The sequence below is a fragment of the Penicillium lagena genome, assembly GCF_028827675.1.
Source record: "Penicillium lagena strain IBT 129212 chromosome Unknown utg000002l_segment0_segment0, whole genome shotgun sequence".
Classification (NCBI taxonomy): Eukaryota; Fungi; Ascomycota; class Eurotiomycetes; order Eurotiales; family Aspergillaceae; genus Penicillium; species Penicillium lagena.
In genome coordinates this window covers 628,623-649,816 of record NW_026623223.1, presented here as the reverse complement: position 1 = coordinate 649,816, position 21,194 = coordinate 628,623, and the positions used below count along the sequence as shown (strand labels likewise).

General features: G+C 54.1%; 10 protein-coding genes across 10 annotated transcripts; 4 read left to right on the top strand and 6 right to left on the bottom strand.

Annotated features, from left to right (window-relative positions):
* Positions 1–622: 622 nt before the first annotated feature.
* N7510_003003 (uncharacterized protein) lies at positions 623–1,393 on the top strand (the record flags this gene model as incomplete). Its single annotated transcript, XM_056974930.1, has 2 exons — positions 623–1,015; positions 1,250–1,393. 2 exons carry the CDS (start codon positions 623–625, stop codon positions 1,391–1,393), a joined length of 537 nt encoding a protein of 178 aa, XP_056834886.1.
* A 25-nt stretch (positions 1,394–1,418) lies between these two features.
* N7510_003002 (uncharacterized protein) lies at positions 1,419–1,796 on the bottom strand (the record flags this gene model as incomplete). The annotated part of the gene is made up of 1 exon (XM_056974929.1): positions 1,419–1,796. One exon carries the CDS (start codon positions 1,794–1,796, stop codon positions 1,419–1,421), a length of 378 nt encoding a protein of 125 aa, XP_056834885.1.
* Positions 1,797–2,041: 245 nt separating this feature from the next.
* On the top strand, positions 2,042–4,512 carry N7510_003001 (uncharacterized protein; the record flags this gene model as incomplete). Its single annotated transcript, XM_056974928.1, has 7 exons — positions 2,042–2,191; positions 2,250–2,362; positions 2,422–3,240; positions 3,291–3,377; positions 3,433–3,728; positions 3,794–4,232; positions 4,320–4,512. 7 exons carry the CDS (start codon positions 2,042–2,044, stop codon positions 4,510–4,512), a joined length of 2,097 nt encoding a protein of 698 aa, XP_056834884.1.
* Positions 4,513–4,884: 372 nt separating this feature from the next.
* Positions 4,885–7,895, bottom strand: N7510_003000 (vacuolar protein sorting protein DigA; the record flags this gene model as incomplete). The annotated part of the gene is made up of 3 exons (XM_056974927.1): positions 4,885–4,972; positions 5,030–7,616; positions 7,682–7,895. 3 exons carry the CDS (start codon positions 7,893–7,895, stop codon positions 4,885–4,887), a joined length of 2,889 nt encoding a protein of 962 aa, XP_056834883.1.
* A 323-nt stretch (positions 7,896–8,218) lies between these two features.
* N7510_002999 (ubiquitin C-terminal hydrolase family protein) lies at positions 8,219–10,768 on the bottom strand (the record flags this gene model as incomplete). Its single annotated transcript, XM_056974926.1, has 5 exons — positions 8,219–9,342; positions 9,397–10,036; positions 10,118–10,486; positions 10,538–10,627; positions 10,697–10,768. The coding sequence occupies 5 exons, from the start codon at positions 10,766–10,768 to the stop codon at positions 8,219–8,221; spliced, it is 2,295 nt and encodes a 764-aa protein (XP_056834882.1).
* A 277-nt stretch (positions 10,769–11,045) lies between these two features.
* N7510_002998 (mitochondrial 54S ribosomal protein uL5m) lies at positions 11,046–12,395 on the top strand (the record flags this gene model as incomplete). Its single annotated transcript, XM_056974925.1, has 4 exons — positions 11,046–11,056; positions 11,112–11,411; positions 11,523–12,215; positions 12,272–12,395. The coding sequence occupies 4 exons, from the start codon at positions 11,046–11,048 to the stop codon at positions 12,393–12,395; spliced, it is 1,128 nt and encodes a 375-aa protein (XP_056834881.1).
* A 493-nt stretch (positions 12,396–12,888) lies between these two features.
* Positions 12,889–15,704, bottom strand: N7510_002997 (STE11 family mitogen-activated protein kinase kinase kinase; the record flags this gene model as incomplete). Its single annotated transcript, XM_056974924.1, has 4 exons — positions 12,889–15,114; positions 15,168–15,319; positions 15,373–15,446; positions 15,517–15,704. The coding sequence occupies 4 exons, from the start codon at positions 15,702–15,704 to the stop codon at positions 12,889–12,891; spliced, it is 2,640 nt and encodes an 879-aa protein (XP_056834880.1).
* Positions 15,705–15,861: 157 nt separating this feature from the next.
* N7510_002996 (uncharacterized protein) lies at positions 15,862–16,389 on the bottom strand (the record flags this gene model as incomplete). Its single annotated transcript, XM_056974923.1, has 1 exon — positions 15,862–16,389. The coding sequence occupies one exon, from the start codon at positions 16,387–16,389 to the stop codon at positions 15,862–15,864; it is 528 nt and encodes a 175-aa protein (XP_056834879.1).
* A 207-nt stretch (positions 16,390–16,596) lies between these two features.
* N7510_002995 (uncharacterized protein) lies at positions 16,597–19,350 on the top strand (the record flags this gene model as incomplete). The annotated part of the gene is made up of 4 exons (XM_056974922.1): positions 16,597–16,717; positions 16,775–16,829; positions 16,879–17,482; positions 17,512–19,350. 4 exons carry the CDS (start codon positions 16,597–16,599, stop codon positions 19,348–19,350), a joined length of 2,619 nt encoding a protein of 872 aa, XP_056834878.1.
* Positions 19,351–20,080: 730 nt separating this feature from the next.
* On the bottom strand, positions 20,081–20,782 carry N7510_002994 (GNAT family N-acetyltransferase; the record flags this gene model as incomplete). Its single annotated transcript, XM_056974921.1, has 1 exon — positions 20,081–20,782. One exon carries the CDS (start codon positions 20,780–20,782, stop codon positions 20,081–20,083), a length of 702 nt encoding a protein of 233 aa, XP_056834877.1.
* Between the last annotated feature and the right edge of the window lie 412 nt (positions 20,783–21,194).

Here is a 21,194-nt window from a genome sequence, read left to right as displayed (position 1 = left end):
TCGAGTCCAGCGGTGAAGGGAAGACCCTTGACCGCCTCCTGCAAGGTGGTCTTTCCCCATGCAGCCGTGCACGGCTCAGCGTCGGATCTCCCCCTCCATCGTGAGGGAGTTATCGTGTGATGCCGGCGATCGTCTGAAACGTGTCTGCTGTCGGAGCTGGCGACCCTTGGATAACACGCAGCTCTTATCGGCGAGTCCAGCGTAGTGGAGCCACTCTCCTCCAAGCAGCGTCCGAGAGTCCCCTATCTCTCTCTATCTCTCTCTCTCTTACGATCGCAACTGCTCCTCCAGATCAGATAGACAACCAACTCTCCATCGTACCCCGCACGGGTGACTTTCAAACCAGTCAGGCGGACAGTATAGCATTCAAGCCCAAGAATGTCCTGGAAAGTATGTGGCACCAGGGCCGATAAAGGAGATCAAACAACGGAATCAACCAAGCTTCACGTCATCACCAACCAGGGACCGACAGGCAGCTAATGCCTACTTCGGCCCCCTACCCCAGATTCTGGGTCCCAACACACCCCGAATGCGGTAACCCACGAACCACCAACTCGTACTAGTCAGCCCTAATCCGCTTCATTGGACAGTCTCCCTCCAACCAGCATCGGGGCGCAGAGCCATGACCCCGTCTCCCCCTGTCGCGTGCCCCCCGGGAGTTCAACTACGACCCCGTAGTCCATCGTGGAATCTCCTCGAAGAGGAGAGTCGATCGCCGGCACGTCGCACAGGACCGCTGCTGCAGAAGCGGGCAGGGCACCGCATTACTTCATTCTACAGGACCCGGAGAAAAGGAGTTGAGGACCTACCGGACCGCCCTGCAGCCGGCCCAGCAAGGGTTGTCTGGGGGCAGCTGGGTGCTGCGTTATTACTGGTGCAGACGACTGACTGGTCGATTTGGTGTCGACTTCGGATAAACGGTTGCCGCGTCAACTTGATCGTGCCTGACGAGGCGCTGTCTAGAACCACCCCCGGCGTCAGCCCAACAATCCCTCTGCATCGTTTGCCACCGGCAGTTAGCTGTTGTCGTCGTACATCTGAACTACCACTCCTGTGTCCATGGTACATGATATGTGCCGCAGAAGTCGTTCATCAATCCACATTCCACAGGGGTCCATCAACGTCACCCACGCTCCGTCCCTTCCGTCTCCGTCCCTGCTTGCCACATTGCAGTGTTTCGCACCGGTTGCCCTGGTGGATCGCAATGACACCAGTCTGACTCGATTAACTATGCATGCCCACCTGTCAGACAGTTGCACGTACATCATCTGTGTACGACTGGGCACAAGTCGACATGTCTGAAACGAGGCCGGAGACGCCCGGTGGAGACCGGCGCCAAACAACGGGTTCTATTCTCGTGCTTGCTTCTATTTTCTACACGGTGATTACGTAGTAGCTCCGCTCGCGGCCAGCCATGCTTACAACTTCGTTCGGGCCTCGAGTTTCTCTTGGTTCTGGTGGCTGTCCAGTACGGCGTAATAATGCGGCATTGTCGGTCCGGCTGCTAATGCGTGGGCAAGGCAAACGGCTCTGTCGGAGGCGGAGACTGGTCTCACATTAGCCTGAATATATGTGGTAGGTCGGAGCTTGCTTACACTATTGCTGGACTTGGAGCTGGAGCTGCAGCTATACTGCAGGCACCTAGATCGGTAGTCGCCACAGTGAGAACCTGCTACTGGACAGATTTGGTAGAGGTGTGTGATGCTCTGCAGGCATAGGACAAACGAAGTAAAATGGCTCTCATACTGAAGTCTACCAAGGTGTACGCTCCACGATATATATTTCCGCCCCGACATTCCTTACGCCGCAACAACTTAACCAACATTAAATCTTTGAGCCACAGTCAATCACTAAAATCAATTCCATGCTTCATATTTAATTTATTTACCCAGAAAGTAATAATAGGCTCTTTAGTGACACTACACTCTACCCTGCCTCACCAGGATGAATCATCCTTCCACCGCCGGGCCGCGAGTAATCGCCCCACATGCTCGAAAAAAAGACCGACGCAGTATAGCCGCCGCCAGCCAATCCAGGCACCATGAGCAAGCGCTCGCTCGATCCCATGGATGCGCATCCATCTCCCTTCGAGGACGGCGGCCTGCATCCCCAGGATCTGCTGTCGGCCGATGAACAGGAGCAGTCCCACCCCGGTCCGTCCAAGAGGCCCCGGAACTTCATTGCCTCGGTCGTAAGTACCCTGACTCATCCATCTCTCGATACCATACATGGGACCTGACGATCTATAGGCGTGCGAGACTTGTCGGCTGAAGAAGACAAGATGCGACGAGTCGAGGCCGAAATGTGGGCTGTGTAAGTCGTTAGGTTTGGAGTGTGTCTACAAGGAGCGCAAATCATCCAAGTGAGTTGCGAGCGGACCTCTGATACACGATGTAGAAATGCAACTAATGGACCAAATAGACGAGATCAATCGCTCTCCATGATTATGAGCACTCTTCACCGGCTCGAGACGAAGCTCGAGTGCATGCCATCGTCCATCTTGAATGATCTGCGCGGCCAGGTCCACCAGGAAGACCTCCTCAATGAGCCGCCAGGACCACCAGTCAAGTCCACACCAGCAGCGTCAAAGTCCACCCCCGCCACCGTGCGGGAGACAGAAGATGACTTTGACTTCGAAGAAGCAAACAACACCACGCCCGACTCCGCCGGCCGGGTCTCCATCTCATTCAGTCAGCACGGCGTGATTCTCTGGCCCGGTGCACGCCAGATCCTACCGGACTCACTCCTCAAAGCGCACGAGCTGCTGGGCAAGAACTATGTCATTGGACTCGAATCAACGCGGGACCACCTACCCATGTTCACCGGCCCGTTCCCGCTGCAGGCCGGCGAGCACTGGCTGGAGGTTCTGCCACTGGCCCTGGTCAAGGGTCTGTCGGATGCTTTTTTCGCTGTGTTCAACCCCTTCACGCCCATCATGGATAAGACGTTTTTCTTTTCCTTTACGCTTGGCTCCGCCATCGAGAGCGGCTTTGGGTATACCGTCGAAAGCTGCCTGGTGCTCAACGTTTTGGCCCTCGGGTGTCTTGCTGTTCTGGCGCACCGGGAAGGCGACTATCCCCTGCCTGGATCTCACGGTCACGGATTTGACGCTCCGGAGTGGATGAACGTCGTCTATGAAGAACAGCCGGGGCTGCGGTTCTTTAATGAAGCGAGACGGCGCATTGGGTTCTTGATGTGCGATAATGATATCCAGAGCTGCCAGTTCTATCTCCTCTCTTCGTATGTACCCCTTCCTAACAACTTGGAGCAACGCTGACTGACCCCGGCAGTGTATATTACAGCCAGATCCTCCGTCCAATGGACTCCTGGGCCATGATCCACCGCGCAGCGACATGCTGCCTATCCATGCTGACCAAGTAAGTCTTTCTCTTCTCTCCCCTTTTCTCTCCTCCTTGATCTAACATGCACTAGTCACGACGTGAACTACGACGAATGGGAAGGCGACATGAAGTCGCGCGTGTTCTGGAACACGCTAATGAACGAGACCATCCTGGTGCAAGAGCTCCATCTCCCGCCGAGCGGCCTCTCCCGCCTCGAAGAACATGTCCCCATCCCTAAATTTATCGGCTTCGAGACGACGGGATACGTCGCGACCCGATACCCTTCCACCAGCGTCGTCGACGACTCGTACTTCCAGTATCATTTCCTGGCTCAGGTTGCACACCGGATTATCCTGACGCGGATTCGGCATTCGCTCTACTTCTACTGTAAGTCTTTTATCCGCTCCATTCATGTCGTTCTTAGGGAGTCACTAAGTCGGAGTCCTCTCCAGCCGACTCAGGAACCTTCCCTCTCCCAGCCGTCAACGCCGAACTTAACCACCAACTCGAACAATGGCGCACCAACCTCCCCACCGCCATCCAGTTCACTGACCAACTGGCCCCATCCCCGTCCAGCAATCTTCAATCCCAATCTCCCGCTCCATCCCCTCTAAACCCCATCTCTCATCACCATCACCACCACCGCAATCGCCCCCTCTCCCCCGCCACGGCAGTCATAGACGCCATGCTCCGCGGCCGATACATAATCGCCCGGTTCCACATCGGCCGGCCATATCTGTATAAAGCACTGCGCGCGCCATCCTCATTAACAGACGAGGACTTCGAGCAGGTGAAGAGCGGCCTGCGGAACGCGATGGATTGGCCTGTTACGCAGGGCGTCTTTCGGGAGATGAAGAGTTGCATTCCTATTAAATTTGCTTTTTGTTCTCAGTGAGTGATTTGATGCTGCCCCCACCCTCCTTCCCCTTCAACCCAATTTTCTTGTTTATGATCAACTGACTGAGGAGTGATTGTTAGATTCTTCGGCCAAATCCTCCTTTTCTATTGTATCGCTCACTCCCCCAGCCCGCGCGTGCGCGACACACTCCCCGCTGGCTGGGAGCGCTGGAACGAGGAGATGATGCGGTTTCTGGAAGACTGTGCGCCGCATAGTCCGGCTGTTGCGCAAGATCTGGAGTTGCTGCGCGAGCTATGGCCAGCTCATGACTGATTTTTTTTTACTTTCGCTTCATTTTGGTATATTTTGTCCGATATTATCTGATTATATTGGTGTGGCGTCTTGGGAAGAGAGCATATGGACCTCTCTGCATGGCGTTGGTTTATACCGAGATTCTTTATGAAAAGAAGTAATACAATAATTGAATATCCAAGGCGAATCATATGAGTTAGTTATCGCAAGGCTATATACGGGGAATATAAAAAGAGCGGGTATTATTTGCACAGGCAATGAAAAAAGAAAGCTGCCACACGAGTATTCAAGGACAGGCCTGCCATGCAATATAGCCAGCACTGTGAAAACTCGAGCGACCCCAAACCTCGAAAAAGAGTACGAGCGAACCCGGCTGCCCACCAGCGAGTTCCCTTACAAAATCCAGTCATTATTGACCGCCTCCGAGTCCGTGATGAACGGCTTATCGATTTGCTTGATGGCGTGGTCACCACAGAGAATACTGCATAGCACCGATCAGTATAGAATGCGGGGCTGGAAACAATCGAAGGAAACTTACCAAGCCTCAGCGACCAGCGCATCCAGCTCCTTAACAATCTCCTCTCTCCTTGAAGAAGACAGATCACCTTTACTCAGATGGGCCTGCAGGTCCCGGATATACTTCTTCTTGCCCCCAGCACCCTCCAGCACCTCCCTGCCCAGACAGTCACTGTGAAAGGCGTGCTGGCAGGGGAACACAAAGAACTGACGGCTCAGCAGCGGCAGCGAGCAGATCCAGCATTTCTCACCGGGCTCAACAATGGCATAGCGCGAGTCCAGGCCTGCGATTTCGCCGCGGATCTGGTGAGCCGTCTGCGCGGAGTTATCCATTTCCTGGCGGAGAGCGTCGATGTGACGCGAGTAGTCTTCCAGTGCGGTGCAGATCTCGTCTTTAAAGTCGTCGATGACGACAAAGTCGGGGAAGAAGGGGATTAGATCTTCGATGCGGAGAAGCTCGCAGCGGCGCAGGAATTCAATCGCGTCTTTGATGCCTGTTCCGGGTTGCCGAATCTTCTTCTCGGCGACGAGGAGCCAGAGCTTCTTGCGGAGCTTGTCGTTGCCCTCTGGCCGGTCAGCGACGATGGCCGCGAGCTCGATGTCGTTGTGTTCGAGTGCCAGTTCCACTGCTTGCAAGTACTGGCCCATTGCGCTGTAGATGTGGATGCATGACTGCACCCGTTTGTGCTGGATACATAGACGCAGGGCAAAGTCTGCGTCGTATGGGGGTGGTGACGAATGCTGCGATTGGAGATAGGTGAGCAGCCCGGCCTCTGAGGGCGATGGACTTGAAGCATGAATTGAAATCAGGGTGTTGTGGACGGCCGCTGAGGGTTTCGGATGGTGGAAGATGATGAAGTTCAGGTAGCGCACAGCTTGATTCTGGTCAAGAGAGACATTGGCAGACTTGTTATAATTCAGCAACGCGGGGATGAGTCGTTCGATTTCCAGATTTGTCTGACGCATCAAAATTTCAATCAGCCCTGTAGGCGCGTGTGTCATGAGCACGCTGCTGTACTTGTAGAAAACGTCGGGGTCACTCTGCCGCTGCAGAACACCCAACGCTTCCGACCATTTCTCGCGCTGGATCCAGTACGACAAAACGTAACTGTGATCGTTCGTGGCGGTTGCAAAGAAAAGCAGCTCCTCCTCCCGGCCATGGCTGCTGATGATGGCATAGACCGTCTTCTTGTCCAAGTCGGATTTGTGCTTGTTCACAAACTCTTGGAACTCAGTGCGGACATTGCCCAGTTGCTCTTCGAATTGCCCAGGACTTGCACCTTCCGCCAACTCGGCCTTGGTAGCGATGTTATCGTCGAGGGAATTCAACTTGGACATGAAAAGCTCCACAAGCCAGCTCGCAACCATAATCCGTTGCATCGTGGACGCTTTCTTGTATGTCGAGAGTTGCGAGAGAAGATACTTCCGCAAAGCATCGTGCTCTTTGTGGTCAATGAGTGTCAGACAGACTTCCTCAAATCCTTTGCTGCTCTTCCCCCAGACTTTGGCTGCCTCGAAAAAGTTACCTTTTCCAGCCAAAAAGTCACCCGAAGCAGTCAACACAGCATCTCGTTGCGCAGCGCCGCGGGCATATTGGAGCGCTTCGTCAAATTTCTGCTCATGCAAGTAGGTCTTCCAAATATCTCGATCTTCGTCGTTAGCCACAACTTCGTAGATCTCTTGGCCTGTGAAAAGCCAGTACGTCTTTTGCGTGACATCCGTCAACAGGCCCAGTGCGTGCTGCCCGGGCTCCAAGACTGACTGGTCATAGACAATTTCCTCGCTGAGACGGTTGACAGCAACCACTCGACCTTCGACGAGTGCCAGTACATGCCACTGCGATAAGGTCATCGCGGATATTGGCTTCTGCACCGTTCGTTTGCCTCCCCGGTAGGACTCGGTAGCGGGGAAAACTGAACGCTGAAGCATCTTGCCATTCTCAAATGGGGAGTCCGATTCGATCTGGCCGTGATAGATCCCTTGTGAGCTGAGCCATGCAAACTCCTTTTCACTTTCTTCGTCGGTTTGATATCCCTCCGAAATAGAAGGAGAGACCATCAGCACGGCAGGCGCGGAGCCGGAAGGGTTCTGGACCTCATGGATCGAAAATGTCCCATGCTGGAAAAGGTGTGTGTAGATAGAACCGCCACCTTCTCGTCCATGTCTCGCAGTTGCTGTCCGGCCGAGGAAGTGGACCAACTTCGCATAGGTGGCCACAAAAACCCTCCTGTGATCGGGCTTAGAGGGTACTAGTTCCGCGCAGACTCCTATCACAGGCGAGGCATCCGGCACCTTGTAGACAGATGCGACGTATTTCTCTTCACGGCGGTAGAACTCCGAGGACGGCTCGATGTAGGTTTCGTAGACATTGCCATCGGTTGTGCCCAACAGAATCTCCCGAGTTGACGCAGTTGGTAACGAAGGATTCCACGCAATGCTTTCAATAGAGACACCCTTCAACTTGGACAGCGCCTTCGGCTGCCGGGACTGGGTATGGAGGTAATAGTTTTCACCGAGGGTGGTGCTGACGATGAGATGCGAAGCCGATGGATCGAGGAACATGCGCCGGATCAGGCCGATTTCGGAGGACTTCTTGGGGAGATCGATGTCTGTTGCCGTTGTGACACGAGGTTAGTTCTCGTGTGCGGGGAAGAAGGGTTGTCGAACAGCTCACCATCAATGTCTTCTGGGCTATCGAGATCGATGCGAAGAATCCGGCCCGTTGAGAGGGCCAGCACTAGCACATTGTTGGCGACTTGGGCGGCGACGAAGTCGGCGGCGACCTGGAACTGGAGCTGCACCCGCTGGACATCGAACATGGGCAGGGAGTCCGAGGGCTCCTTCAGGTTGCTGGGAGCAATATAACTGCTGGATCCGTCCAGCGCCATGGTGCGCAAGCTGTGCAGAGACTATCGCATGCCGGATCGAAGACGGAGGCAGTGAGAGCAGATCCAAGGCGATGATGCAGCACGGAAGGGAGCTGGCTCGGCGGGCAATGTTGCGTGGTGGCTGCCTGGATGCCTGAGGCCCGCAGCCATCACTACTAGTAACCCTAAGTGCAGAGACAGACAGAAACCAATAATGAAAGACTTCGAGATAACAATATTTGAAACAGAATCATACACAATGAGAGTCGCTTCATAGATTGGGGGTATCATTCATCATAAAGATATGCAACGAACACAGTCGTAAGTCGTCAAACATCGCAGCATCACATCACCAGGCACTCCCGCTCCAGCTTCTTCTCCTTACCCTTCTCCTTCTTCTCTTTGAAGCGGTCATATTCCTTGGAATGGGCCCTGCCCTCAGAATGGATAGCTACGTCGCCAGGCATTGCCTCATCACTGTCCAGAGCCAACTCATCGACCTCGCTGTCCGCAGCCGACCCATCGCTGCTGATCTTGTCTCTGCTAAGTCGCCCGGCAAAGCGAGAAAATGTGGAACTTAGGCGCTTCTCGCCTGACTGACTAGCTGCACGGCTTCCGGACTGACTCTTCGTCGCCGAACGGGATCCACGTCGCGAGAACGAGAACTTGTTGCCTTCTTCTTCGGTGGTGGGCGCTAGTCGAGGCGAGGTGGACGGCATCGAGCGTGCTTGGCGAGGGCTGGTGCGATCCGAGAAAACTACGCCAGGTCGTCGATTTAGATTCCTCATCAGCTGGGCCGTGGGACTGTTTGGAGCCGTCACTTCGAGACTGGGTCGACCAGAGGTTGGCTCTTCGGTGTGGTGGCCATCAGTGTTTTTGTTGTCATTATCCGACAAGGCGAGCAAGTTCGCAGAGACATCCGCCAGATTCTGATCCACCATCGCGTCCTCCGACGCCTGCGAAGATGGTGCATGGTGTCTGTTTTGGAAGTAGGAGGTCGACGCATCTTCGGCAATGGGAAGGATCTGATAGAAGAGTAGATAGGGAGACTCCGTCTTCATGGCCTCCTCAATATCGACAAGCGTCACACGTTCAGCGGCAAGGTCATCAAATCGTATCCAGAACCTGCCCGGTTCCACGCCCACGGGATAGGAATCGGCAGTTGTCCCTCTGACGATGGAAATGTAGTGCCCGGAATCCACCGAGTTACCTCTGTGGCAGACCATGGATTGCAAGGAGAGCTTGAAGTTGCCATACAGACGGGTATCTTGATCGCCAAGTTTGTCATCCTTGATGAAACATGGAAGTCCGATCTCGGTGGGGATGTCGATGAAGGTATTCAGACGTATGGCTCGCCCATTTGGCAGGTAGGAGTAACGCTTCAAGCAGATGCCGAGGATTGGTCTCTGAGAAGAAAAGTGGTCGGCGACCTGAGCGTCATTGGTCGGTGTGTTATCGGTGTACCAAGCTGGGAAGGAAATGTCAGTTCGTAGTTCGCTGATAATATCAGAGGAGTACATACGAATGAGGCTGAAGAACTGCCACGCAGGCATCATGACCTCCTTGCGGTAACTACCCTTCCGGGGCTGTGGCCCATGCCTTTTAGCATCAGCCTTTTCATCGGTGGGGTCAGGAATAAATCTTTCGCGGACGATGCTGTCCCGACGAGGGAGAGTCCGAGTGGCCGTGCCAGTCGCATCCATCCCAGCGGCCGACGACGGTGGAGATGCCTTGGGAGGCTGCGGACTGTTGGAAGGAGTCGGAGTCATTGTTCCCGTAACTTCCTCAATGTGTGCGGAGGATCCCTTCGAAAGAGATTCTGTCGATTCGGCTGAGCTGAGAAGACTGTCCCAATTCTCCTCAAGATACCGTTTCACTTCGATCCGGTTATTGAAGTAGGCCTCTAAGCAATCTTCTAGGGTAAGAGTCCGCCCATCGGCACGATCAGGCGGGATAGCCACTTCAAGCAGCCGTTCATTGATGAACTTGTGATCGCTGCTCAGATCTGTCTTCCCCCAGTGATAGATGCTCATCATTAAGGTGAGAAGAGGCAGTTCAAGCTTGCCCGTGATGAAGGTAAAGGCTTCAGAGACATCCTGCTGGCGCAGCTCACCAGCTGCGGCCCAGCCGCACTCGGCAAGGGTATTCTGCAGATGCTTGGTCTAAGAACATCCGCGTTAGCACCCGCGGAATCAAAGCGAAGCTAAAGCAATCGCCGTAGATCTCAATCGAAAATCACTCACGATATCTGTAGTGATGAGCTGCCCGGATCGCAGCATATTCACCCAGTACCGGATCAGGACGGCTAGCTTGTTGCGCGGCTCCTCCGGGAACTGTTTGTACAGGACGGCCTCAAAGCAATCCAGACGCACAAACATGGCAAAGAGCAGCGAGTCCAGCCAGCAGGTGACCCCTTCACGGTTCTCTGCACCAAGGAGTCTGGTGGTAGGAGAGTAGGGTCTGATGATGCCCTCGATGGAATCCTCAAGCAGGATCAGGGAGAGAAATGCCCTGTCTAGATCCCCTTGGGTGGATAGCAAGGCATAGCTGCAATTCTCTTCTCTCAGACCCACGATCCCAATCTCTCTGATGCGACGTTCTAGCTCTTTGACCTATGTACGAGTCAGCGGGGTAGACTGAACATTAGAGATCTCGGCGCGTACCTTCTTCTTGTGTTCTGGACCGTTCTCCGGAATCACCTCCGATGTGAAAAAGCCCTGAAAGAGAGGCTTGGAAAGCATGTGGAGAGACGACTATAGCAATCCAGATTTAGTCTTTCACAGACAAGTATACCGCTACATGCCAGACAAGCAGGTACATACCTCCTCTTTGCCATGCTTCTCATGTCGGCCGTGCCGATCGCGTCGGGCAAGAAACCGGTGGATGCCACTCATCGTAACAAATGTAGGAGACGAAAAGAAAACAAGGAGATCTTAGAAGGAAAGAAGGACGCGTGAAGAAGTGCAAGAATGTGGAGTGACATGAAGCGGGTGAGAAAGTTGGAGACTAGCACCGAGCTAGAAAAGGATGCAAGATGACAGGGAACATAAAGAGCGTATCAGATGGCAGAACGAACTCTTCTGACCGTACCACAAGCAAGGAATCATACCAACAAGATCACAAAGGCAGATCACATGGTGGATCTCGATCATTCGCGGGGCACTAAACAGAATGCCTGGTGGGTAAGGCCAGGAACACGTGACTAGATGGACCCGTCAAACAATTTTCGGGAGGCAGAAGACACTCCATCTCCGATCGGGTGCTCACCACGTTCGTTCGACACAACATGGCTGCCCGAGAGCCATCAAGATACCTAGCACGGACATTGCCGCGGGCGATTGTTCCGTCGGCTCGTCCGCAGACCCTAGCATGCCGGCGCAATGCCTCAGATGATGCGCCAGCCAGGCGTCTGTCCAACCATCTGGCCGAGCTGGAGACCGAGTCCTCCCTGGCCACACCACTGCCAGAAGAGGCAGTGAAATCATTCAACCCAGTCGCAGCCGCAAAGTCTCGCAGAGCTCAGCTCCCACGCAGTCGGTATGTCCTATGTCCCTGACAATTCCCCTGGATCCTGGTCTTGACCTGGATCTTCTCGGCAATGCCACACTCTTTTACTGCACACATATAGCCTCTAACATGCAACCCTAGATACCAATTCCGACCCCCAAAATACGACCGAGGTCCCCTCCATCCGCATCAACCACCACCGCCATCAGACCCATCCTCGCGCGTCTTCGTACCAGGCCCCTTCTCCCTGCCACGCGTCCAACAAACCTACGACGCAACTATATCCTCCGACATCCTCACGCTGTGCTACGTGCACAACCCACCAGGCTTCACCCCACCCACCAAGGCGCCCCGTCTCCGCGAATGGGACGACAGCTCCCCCTACCACAAGAACCGTCCCCTCCGCGGACCACGCGGCGGCGATGTCCTACGACTCCTGCGCAAGCCAATCAAATTCAACAGCATCCCCCAGCTAGAGCGCATTACCATCCACAGCTACGTTAAGCAGGCTGCTCAGGAGAACTCGGGTTGGTTGCATGTTGCCGGGATGGCCGTGCAGGCTATCTCGAATAAGCGTGTCGAGACGTTCAAGTCCCGCGCTAGTGTGTCGACTTGGAGCATCGCCCCTGGGAGGGATACTGTTGCTGTTAAGGCGGAGCTGCGCGGTGAGGATATGTATCATTTCTTTGGGAAGTTGGTTGATGTTGTTCTGCCGAGACTGAAGGATTGGCCGGGTGTGAAGGGGACGAGTGGTGATAGTAGTGGGAATATCACCTTTGGACTGGAGCCTGAGCAGGTTGCTCTGTTTCCTGAGATTGAGGTCAACTATGACATGTGAGTGCTACGCATTACCCCCTTCGGGTTGGTTGGATCTAACGCTGTGCCAATAGGTACCCTCCGAAGATGATCCCTGGTTGCCACATCACCATCCACACCAGCGCCAGGGCGGACAAGGATGCACGCCTGCTCCTTAGTGCCATGGGTGTGCCTTTCCATGGCAAGATTGTCAACTAGATGAGCCTGGAGTTAGCCTCTAGTCCTCTAGTGAACCTTTTTCTTTGTTCAATATGTAACGTTAGAGATGGCCTGCATAGTGGCCAGTGTCATTGGCGGATATGTACTATTTGTTTCCTATGTCAATTCATTCCCATTCAGCATATCCAGATTCGAGATTATACAGAGTAGTCTGATAAAAGTTGGCCAACGCGATAACACTCTACATACCTTTGCAGGCAGCAATGCACGCAACTACTTTTCAGAAACGGGGCAACAGCCTACAAGGGAAGTATTATTAGATATTGAACGAATGCTTCATTAGAGTTCCATGTTCATCTAATCAACCAGGCAGAAACACAACACGAAACCAGCTCGAATGTATTTCCACCGTCACCCCAAGACCGAGAGAGAGATATCCACATTAAACAAAAAAGAAAATGACAAACAAACAAATCACCATCATGCGTCACATCATATTACAGAGTGGATAGGTAGTATAACACAGCCCCCATCAAGGAAGCGTGTTGGCCAAGAACTTGCACTGGAGCAACTCATCCGCACTCGGGCGCAGCTCGTAGTCGACTTGGAAGGTCATGTCCAAGAACTCGACGGCCTCCTGGCTGACGTGCTCTGGAGCAGGCGGACGGGCCTGGTTGCTGCCAATGGCAAAGATGGCCTGCAGCTGGCTGCAGTCCGGGAAGGGATGAACGCCGCTCAGCATTTCGACGACGAGACAGCCCAAGCTCCAGATGTCGGCCTTTTTGGTGTGCGCTGTCTGGCGCACGACTTCGGGTGCCATCCAGTACACGCTGCCCTGCAGGGAAGGGCGGTGCAGATGGCTGCCTGCGCCGCCGCCGACGCTGGCGCGAGAGCCCAGGACCGTGGATGCCTCCACGCGTTTGGAGATGCCGAAGTCGGAGATCTTGACGCCGCCCTTGTTGTCGACGAGGATGTTGGCACCCTTGATATCGCGGTGGATGATGTCCCGGCTGTGGAGGTAGGAGAGACCGGTAAGAATCTGCCGGACGAAGTTCTTTACCAGGGGCTCCTGGAAGGTATTGTATTGTTTCAGCATCGTTGCGATGGAGCCGCCCGGCACGTACTCCAGGAAAATGTTGAGGTACTGGTCATCGGTCGCGGTGCCAAGGTATTGCACGATATTCGGGTGGTGAAGCCCTTGTAGGAGTTCGATCTCGTGCTTGAGGGCCGTGACCATGCTGTTCTTCCGCTGGTCGAACTCGGTCCCTTTCGTGGCCGAGGGGATCTCGACTTGCTTGACAGCCATGAGCTCACCGGTAACGGCGTGGAGGGCAAGGAAGACGCTTCCGAAAGAACCTTCACCAATCAAGGAACCCTTCATCCAGTTCTTGGGCGCAAAGTTATTTCCAGCCAAGAAATCGCTCAGGTCCGCGTCCTCTTCCTCGCCATCCTCAGCTACGAAAGCGCTCAAACGGTCGTTGAACGAACCACCATCAGTAGCGGCGACGCTCATGCTCTCGTCGAAAAAGCTCTGGCGGGCAGGGTTCGGCTCATCGGAGGAGCCACTGTCAAAGGAGACGTACGACTTGCGATTCGGCTCCACAGGAGACTCCTCTTGAAGAGGCTGAAGAGAACTGGAAGCGACAGAATCCCGATATGAGGATTGAGGGAGGTTGAATTTGGAGACTGACAAAGGCCGTGAGCTCTGTTGGTTGGCCTGTGCTCCAGGTTGGCCTTGAAGCCAGCTGTCGGCAATACTAGGAATTGGGGGGATTTGAGGTAGAGGCGGTAATGGAGGCGCGTCCTTGAGACTGGATGCGTAGCTGTAATTGCTGACAACACTCATGCGGCTCATGCGGCTTGCTGCGCGACTCAGGCGTTGGGATCTTCGGACAGACATGCGCATCGTCTTCTCGATGTCCTCCTTGTCATGACTGGGGAAGAAGGATGGAAGTTCGTGAATGATCATCTCACTCGGAGGTCGTTGTCCAAAGAACGAGCGTAGCTTAGACACCGGATGACGCTCGGGATGGCGTTCGATAGCAGAGGGTGGCGGGAGGGCATCTTGATCGGTGGAATTAGACGGACGATGCCGAGGACCAGGGCCCCGGGGAGAAATGGGCTGCTTGATATTATGCCATGATTCACCCGTCAGCTGTTGGATCTTGAGCTGGTTGCGCATGTTCGAGCCGCTCAAAGCACTCAGATGTTGTGCCTGACTTTCGTCAACGGCGAGCTGAGACGCGCGGCGAATCTCGTCCATGTCGGGTTCCCCTGCATGGACTTTCCGAAGAATCAAACGGCCTCGTTCAGACTTGTTAACACCTTCACAAATCTCCATAAGCTCCTTGTCCGTAAGTTTCCTGCAATTGGACAAATCCGGATCCAACCCGTCCAGCACGTAGAAGCAATAGTTTCTGTACTGGTGCTCAGGAAGCTGAAGCTTCCTCAATACACACAGAATGACCTCGTCGTGCGTTTTACAGTTGCGGATATCGAGAACCTTGGTTTGACCACCGGTGTAGATGACCCGAATCACTGGGGAGTTTGGTGGGAGAGCGCCCATGGTGATGCCATCCAGACTTGGATTCCGTGGATGCTTAGCGTCGCCGGTACTCAGGTTTCGGCCATTGTTGTAGCGACCAGCACGGAGACTAAAGTCTCCGCCAAGCGGCGAGTAACCATCATCAAGCTGGGACAACCGGCGGGTCGGCAGCTTTGTGGCCAATGCTGCCTTCTCCAGTGCAGCCAATGTTTGCTGTCCTCCGGCATCAGCACGTGCTTCATAGGAAGCAGGGGAATCTATCTTACCATGTTCTTTGCTCGGCACGTCGGACCGGTCTTGGTCCGGAGCTGCTTGATGGCAACGAAGATGCGCACTCGGTCCCCGACTTTCTTGATGCCCATTTCCTGCAGGATCTTTTGGTCACATTCGAGCAAGTTATCCCCCGTGAAGTTGTTGGCTGTCCAGGATTAGCCCCCATCGCAGTGGTACAGGGGAAGGGGCCAGTCATACCTTTAAAAATAGGCTCATATTGGCCACACTTGATACCATGAAGCCAGGTGATCACCCGCTTCTCATCCCACGCCCTGTGTAGAAAGATCGGTTAGCCCGATCATCGCCATGGCATCGCTGCTCTCAAAGATGTCGGGGTCGCACCTCACGGACGCCAGTTCGTCCTGGCCATCTGAAAATTCCGACTTTGTCGGGCTGCTAAACCCCACGCCCTCCTGGGGTTTCGTGTGCATCGTCGGCCGTTGCGATGTCGTAGACATGTAGGTTGCTGCCGGTGTCTGGGTGGTCGGCCCGCCCAGAGGCACCGAATACGGTGTTTTGGAAGCCAACATGGGATCCCCAGCTCTTGTTACTGGCCGATGCCTGGCTCACACTTCCCTCCTACTGCAGAGTCCTGATCTCCTCTGGTGTGGGATGATTCAAATAGAACGTCGTGAGGAGAAGGGTGACGTAGTCAATGCATAGTCTCGACAACCTGCTCTTGGTCGGTCAGCCGGGAATTGCATTAGTGTTGATGGCGTGTGCAAATGAGAAGAGATGGCGGTTGGGGGCCGGAGGGTGGTCAATGGCCGGCGTCGGCCCGACGTGTTCAGCAGGGGCAAGGGGTGGTGTATTACTTACCAGGGAGTCGCAAAGGGTCCACGGAATGAATGACTGGGCTGGGCTGGATTCAAATGGCAGACGAGATGACAAAAGAGCAGAAAGCGAGCGGCGTCGAAACAACACCACCTTAGTCAGCTCGATCCCGTTCCCCACGGGTTTCAGGGCTTGTTTCATCCCTTGCCCACCTTTGCGACGCGTCGCATCCGCCGGACATGCCGGCCTGTTTCGTCGGAGAGTTGTCTCATCGACGCACGAAGCGGTGAGGCACGTATGACGAGTATTGTTCTTGACATTGGTTCGGATCGCCTCCCGTATCGAGTAGATGTAGTGGTGCCTAGGCCGAGCGTAGAGTCCACCGCCCAAGCATGGCCCACCGGCTCCGCCCGGACACAGAACGGGAGGCCTACGAATCATCATGGAGTCGGTCGATCTGATACAATCTTACTCTCTCGCCATGATCTCCTCCGCGACCACGATCTCGCCATGCCTCTCGCCCTGACTAACGAACAATACCACCTCATCGCAGTCACATGACTCCCCCCTCATCCCCACAGATTTCCCCGCTCGACAGCCTCAAATTCTTCCTCTCCACCTTCCTGCGTAGTCGCTGTGCTCCCCACCATGGACGACAAGGACGAGGTCAAGATCAAGAAGAAACAGGTGCACCGCAAGTCCCTCTCCTGCGAGTACTGCAGCCGCTCCTTTGCCCGGCTGGAACATCTCCAACGGCATCTCCGCACCCGTTGAGTAACCCCCTGGCGCCCCTCGCTGGATTTCCATTCCTAATGTAGGACAACAGATACGAAGGAGAAGCCCTTCTCATGTGACATCTGCTCCAAGTCCTTTGCCCGCAGGTAATCCCGCTTCCCCTCTTTCCCCCCTCTCCCCTCGCTGACGGAATAGCGATCTCCTGGTGCGCCATGAACGTCTAGTCCATCCCGCCGAGAGTGCCGCCAACCGCGAGCATCGCGCACAGCACAATGGCCACGAGAACCACCACCAACGCCACCATGATCTCCCCATCCAACCCAGCATCATTCATCCCCCGCATCACGAGTCGCGCATGCTAGAGTTGGCCGATGCCATCCCCGTCCACACCCAGCCCGTGCCTCCCCCGCCCCCGCCAGAAATCTCGGTCCAGACACCATCGATCGTCGATACACCGCACTTCAATCCGTCCTGGGGATATGACCTGAATCTGCTGTCGCATGCGGCGAGCCATGTGGCTCTGGAGGGCCAACAGGAAGGCCTGGAGTCGATGAGGAAACCCACGCACTCGGCCAGCCAGTCGTCACAGCCACTTCCACAGGCCCAGGAACGAACCATCACAGACAATTACGGGGTCGAACCCTCGATGCTCGACCTCACGGACCTAGGAGATCCCGTTCAAGATTTCACGGTCTTTCTGGAAAGCGTCGGGCTGTCCTCGGATTGGGACTCGGGGGTATTCTCATCGGTGGAGGAACCGATGCTGCCGCAAAACATGGCGATCGACTCCAAACCACCGGTTCGGGAGACAACGCGACCTGGGGGGAGATGATGAATGACCCGCGGGTGACCGATGACCCGCCATCGTTTTCGAATTTCGGGTCTCGGTTGCCTTCGCTCCAGCCGGAATCCCACGAGATTGACGACCGCGTTGGCCTGTCGGATGACAGCCCCCGACCGGCATGGGATATCTCTAATTCGGACCGGCAAGTCTTCATCTCAAAGCTCGAAGAGTTCTCCTATATTCTCCCCAAGAGCTTTGTTTACCCATCACGACATGCGCTATCTCGGTTCTTCGCCGGGTATATTAATGGACTGAATGAACATCTTCCATTTGTACACGTTCCCACGCTTTCGATTGCCAAATGTTCACCGGAGCTGACGCTAGCGCTGGCCGCAGCTGGCTCCCACTACCGCTTCGAAAACAATCGCGGGATTGACCTATTTTATGCGTCCAAGGCGATTCTTCTGGAGCGCTTGCGCCGCAGAGACAGCAAGCAAGTGGCTTATCCATCATGGAACTATTTCTCTCCCCCAACCGGAGTCCCCAACTCGCGTGGATCATCCATGCTCTCCAATACGGCCAGCAGCCCGTTCCAGCAGCACCATCAGCAGATGCCGAATCCTCAAGTGTTCTCGTCCATATATATGCTGGATGATTCAGACGCACATATGGAGGTCATTCGGACGTTCTTGCTGCTGACCGTATTCGCATCCTGGGAGCGACATCCGGAACTCCTGCGGGAGATTCTTTCGCTCCAGAGCACTTTGGCCAGACTCGTTCGAGAACACGGCTTATCCGAACCCGCTCCTACGCTAGACCCAATCACCTGGGAAGAATGGTCACGAAGAGAAGGCAATCGACGAACGAAACTCATCGTGTACTGTTTCTTTAACCTTCACTCGATCATGTACAACATCCCGCCCCTGATTTTGAACGGGGAGCTGAAGTTGAACATGCCCTGTTCGCATGAGCTTTGGAAAGCCAACAATGCCACTCAATGGCGACGAGCGCATCGGTACCGGCTAGGGTCCGACGTGCCCTTCCAGGAAGCGTTCGCCCGGCTTTTCATGAAGTCAGCCACGTCTGTCCCCTCGGCACCTATCTCGCCTCTGGGCAACTATATCCTTATCCACGCTCTTATTCAACAAATCTTCTTTGCGCGGCAACTATGTCTTTCCGCTCCGACAATGCAAGGAACCAGCTTGAGACAGGAAGATTTGAACGTGCTGGACGGTTCTCTCGGTGCCTGGAAAGCTCTGTGGAAACGCACGCCTGAATCCAGCATCGACCCTCAAAATCCCGCGGGCCCTATTGCCTTCACATCCACCGCTCTCCTGGGCCTTGCGTACATCCGCCTGCACGTCGATCTCGGCCCCTGTCGCCACCTCATTACCCAAGACCCATTGCAAATCGCAAGCGCACTAAGCTCCTCGCCTCCCATTGCCCGCAGCCCACGTCTAATCATGGCCCTCCTCCACTCCGCCCACGCTCTTTCCATTCCCGTTCGTCTGGGCATCGACTTTGTGGCCCGAACCCACTCCTTCTTCTGGAGCATCCAGCACTCCCTCTGCAGTCTTGAATGCGCATTCCTGCTCAGCCGTTGGCTCCTCGCCATCCCCGCAACGCAACCCGAGCAGCGCCTGTCCGAGCACGAGCGCAAACTCCTCCTGTGGATCAAGAGCATGATGGACGAAACAGACATGGCTGTTGATCCGCCCGGTGCTCCTGACCCGGAATTCGTGGCTAATCCTTACAAGGTCCGCCAGCTTAGCGTGGCCATCGTCCGCGTCTGGGCGAGGACTTTCAAGGGGAATACCAGCTGGGCTATTGTCGACCTGGTTGGATCTAGCTTGGATGCTTATGCTGATCTCCTGGAGAGCTGATCAGGTGCGCTGTCAGTAAGCCGGCATGCGTGCAAGCACGCCCTTTTTCTTACCTTCTCTTTGGTCTATATGATATCTCATGGCGTTTATGTATATGCGGGATGAGGAACCGGGTGTTTGTCTTCTCTTATTGCTATTTGGTTCAAGTTTATTGTTGGGCTGGTTTGCATGAATTACGACCCCAGCACTTTGGTTGCTGCCACCTATACCCCCCGGTTGATGCGACGCGATTATCTCTTATGAGCCGGGGCATGTGGGATGAATTCTTCGGTTGATTTTATTGTTATTAAACGGATCTTGAATTCTTATGATAGCCACTTCTGTGAACTGGGAAGAAATGAATTACGGCGCATTTCGTTTCGTCTTTTATATATCTGGGTCCTTTTCAGCTCTTGGTTTCTTCGTTCATGGAGAAAAAATTCCAGTTATACCTTTAGGTGAAACTGCTATACACATCGCCGCGTTCAGGCGCCTCCTTTTCCGAGGCAGCAATCAAGGTCTCACCTAAAGGTTACCCAATATTAAGTTACATAACATGGCTCTGAGCCTTCTGCCTCACGTCTCTATCTCACCCATGATATGATATAGAGCCAGTCCGTCACCACGTCTTATACGGCCAAAGAAGTCGAATACAGCAAGTTTACGATCATGCATATTCGCAAAAACTCACGACAATTTTGGAACCATCCACGCGTCCAGAACCCGAGTAGGCCGGGAAGTCCACTATTCTCTATTTGTTGCCATAAAGACACCATGAGCGTGATACACGCGATATCATAATCAGCCCTTGTCTTTCCGAATACTTTTCCGAGCTCAGATCTTTTGGGATAAGATGCTCATCTCCGTTTGCGATGAGAGCTTCAACAAGAGTCGCTCTCCCGGCGTGTATAAATCCAAGACGCCGGTACAATTCCACAGTAACATCGTTTCCCGCCTTAACAATAAGCCGTACTTGAATTTCCCGAGGAGAGGGCCGATATGATCGAAGATAATCAAGGGACGCCTGGCATAGTTTGCTCCCAAGTCCACGGCCGCGATGTTCCGGAAGGGTAAACAAGCTCAGCATCTGCCATCTCTCTTCCTCTTCGTCGGATCTCTGGGGTGGCTGGCCAGCCTCCAGGGGTAACTCGAAATCAACGCTGGTTGCAGGTCCTCGCAGAGTGACTTGACCGACCCATTGGATGCCATCGGGACATAACGGATCATGGCCGAATGGTGTAGCGGCGCAAATGAAGACTTCTCGATCAGGGACAGTGAGACGGTCTACCCAATCGGCATAGATGAAAGCCGCTTCGATATCGTAGGTAGATGAGAAAGAGCCAGGTGAAGTCTTCAATGCTTTTAAGCGCAGTTCTCGATATTTTTGAGCGGAGGCGTAGACTCCATCGGTCTTCGAGACACGAAAAAATGAGTAGTTATAGTTGGAAGCCATGGAAAGGATTTGAAGGCAGGTAATGTATTCGTGTATTCGACCGGCATAGCTCTCATTGAGTATTTATCTGCGATATTTCTATGACTCAGATATAGCAAACTGCGGCCAACTGAAAATTGACCGACTTCGTTGCTACGGCTTTGATCCACTTTTCTATCTTCCAAATTTGACGCGGCTAGAGTATGAATAGGGATTGAATCTGCGTAAAATAGAATGTCAATGGGTTGTTTACTATTATCGTCACATTAACTATAGCGTAAAATACTAGTTAAATTTCAGATCGAAACCTCAATTTGGCATTTTGCGACCTCCATGCTCACCTAGTCTCTTGCAAATGGTCCTGCCCCTCCATTTATTTATGAATGGTTTACCAGGTCCCAACTGCCGTGATTCACCCGACCCCACGTAGCCA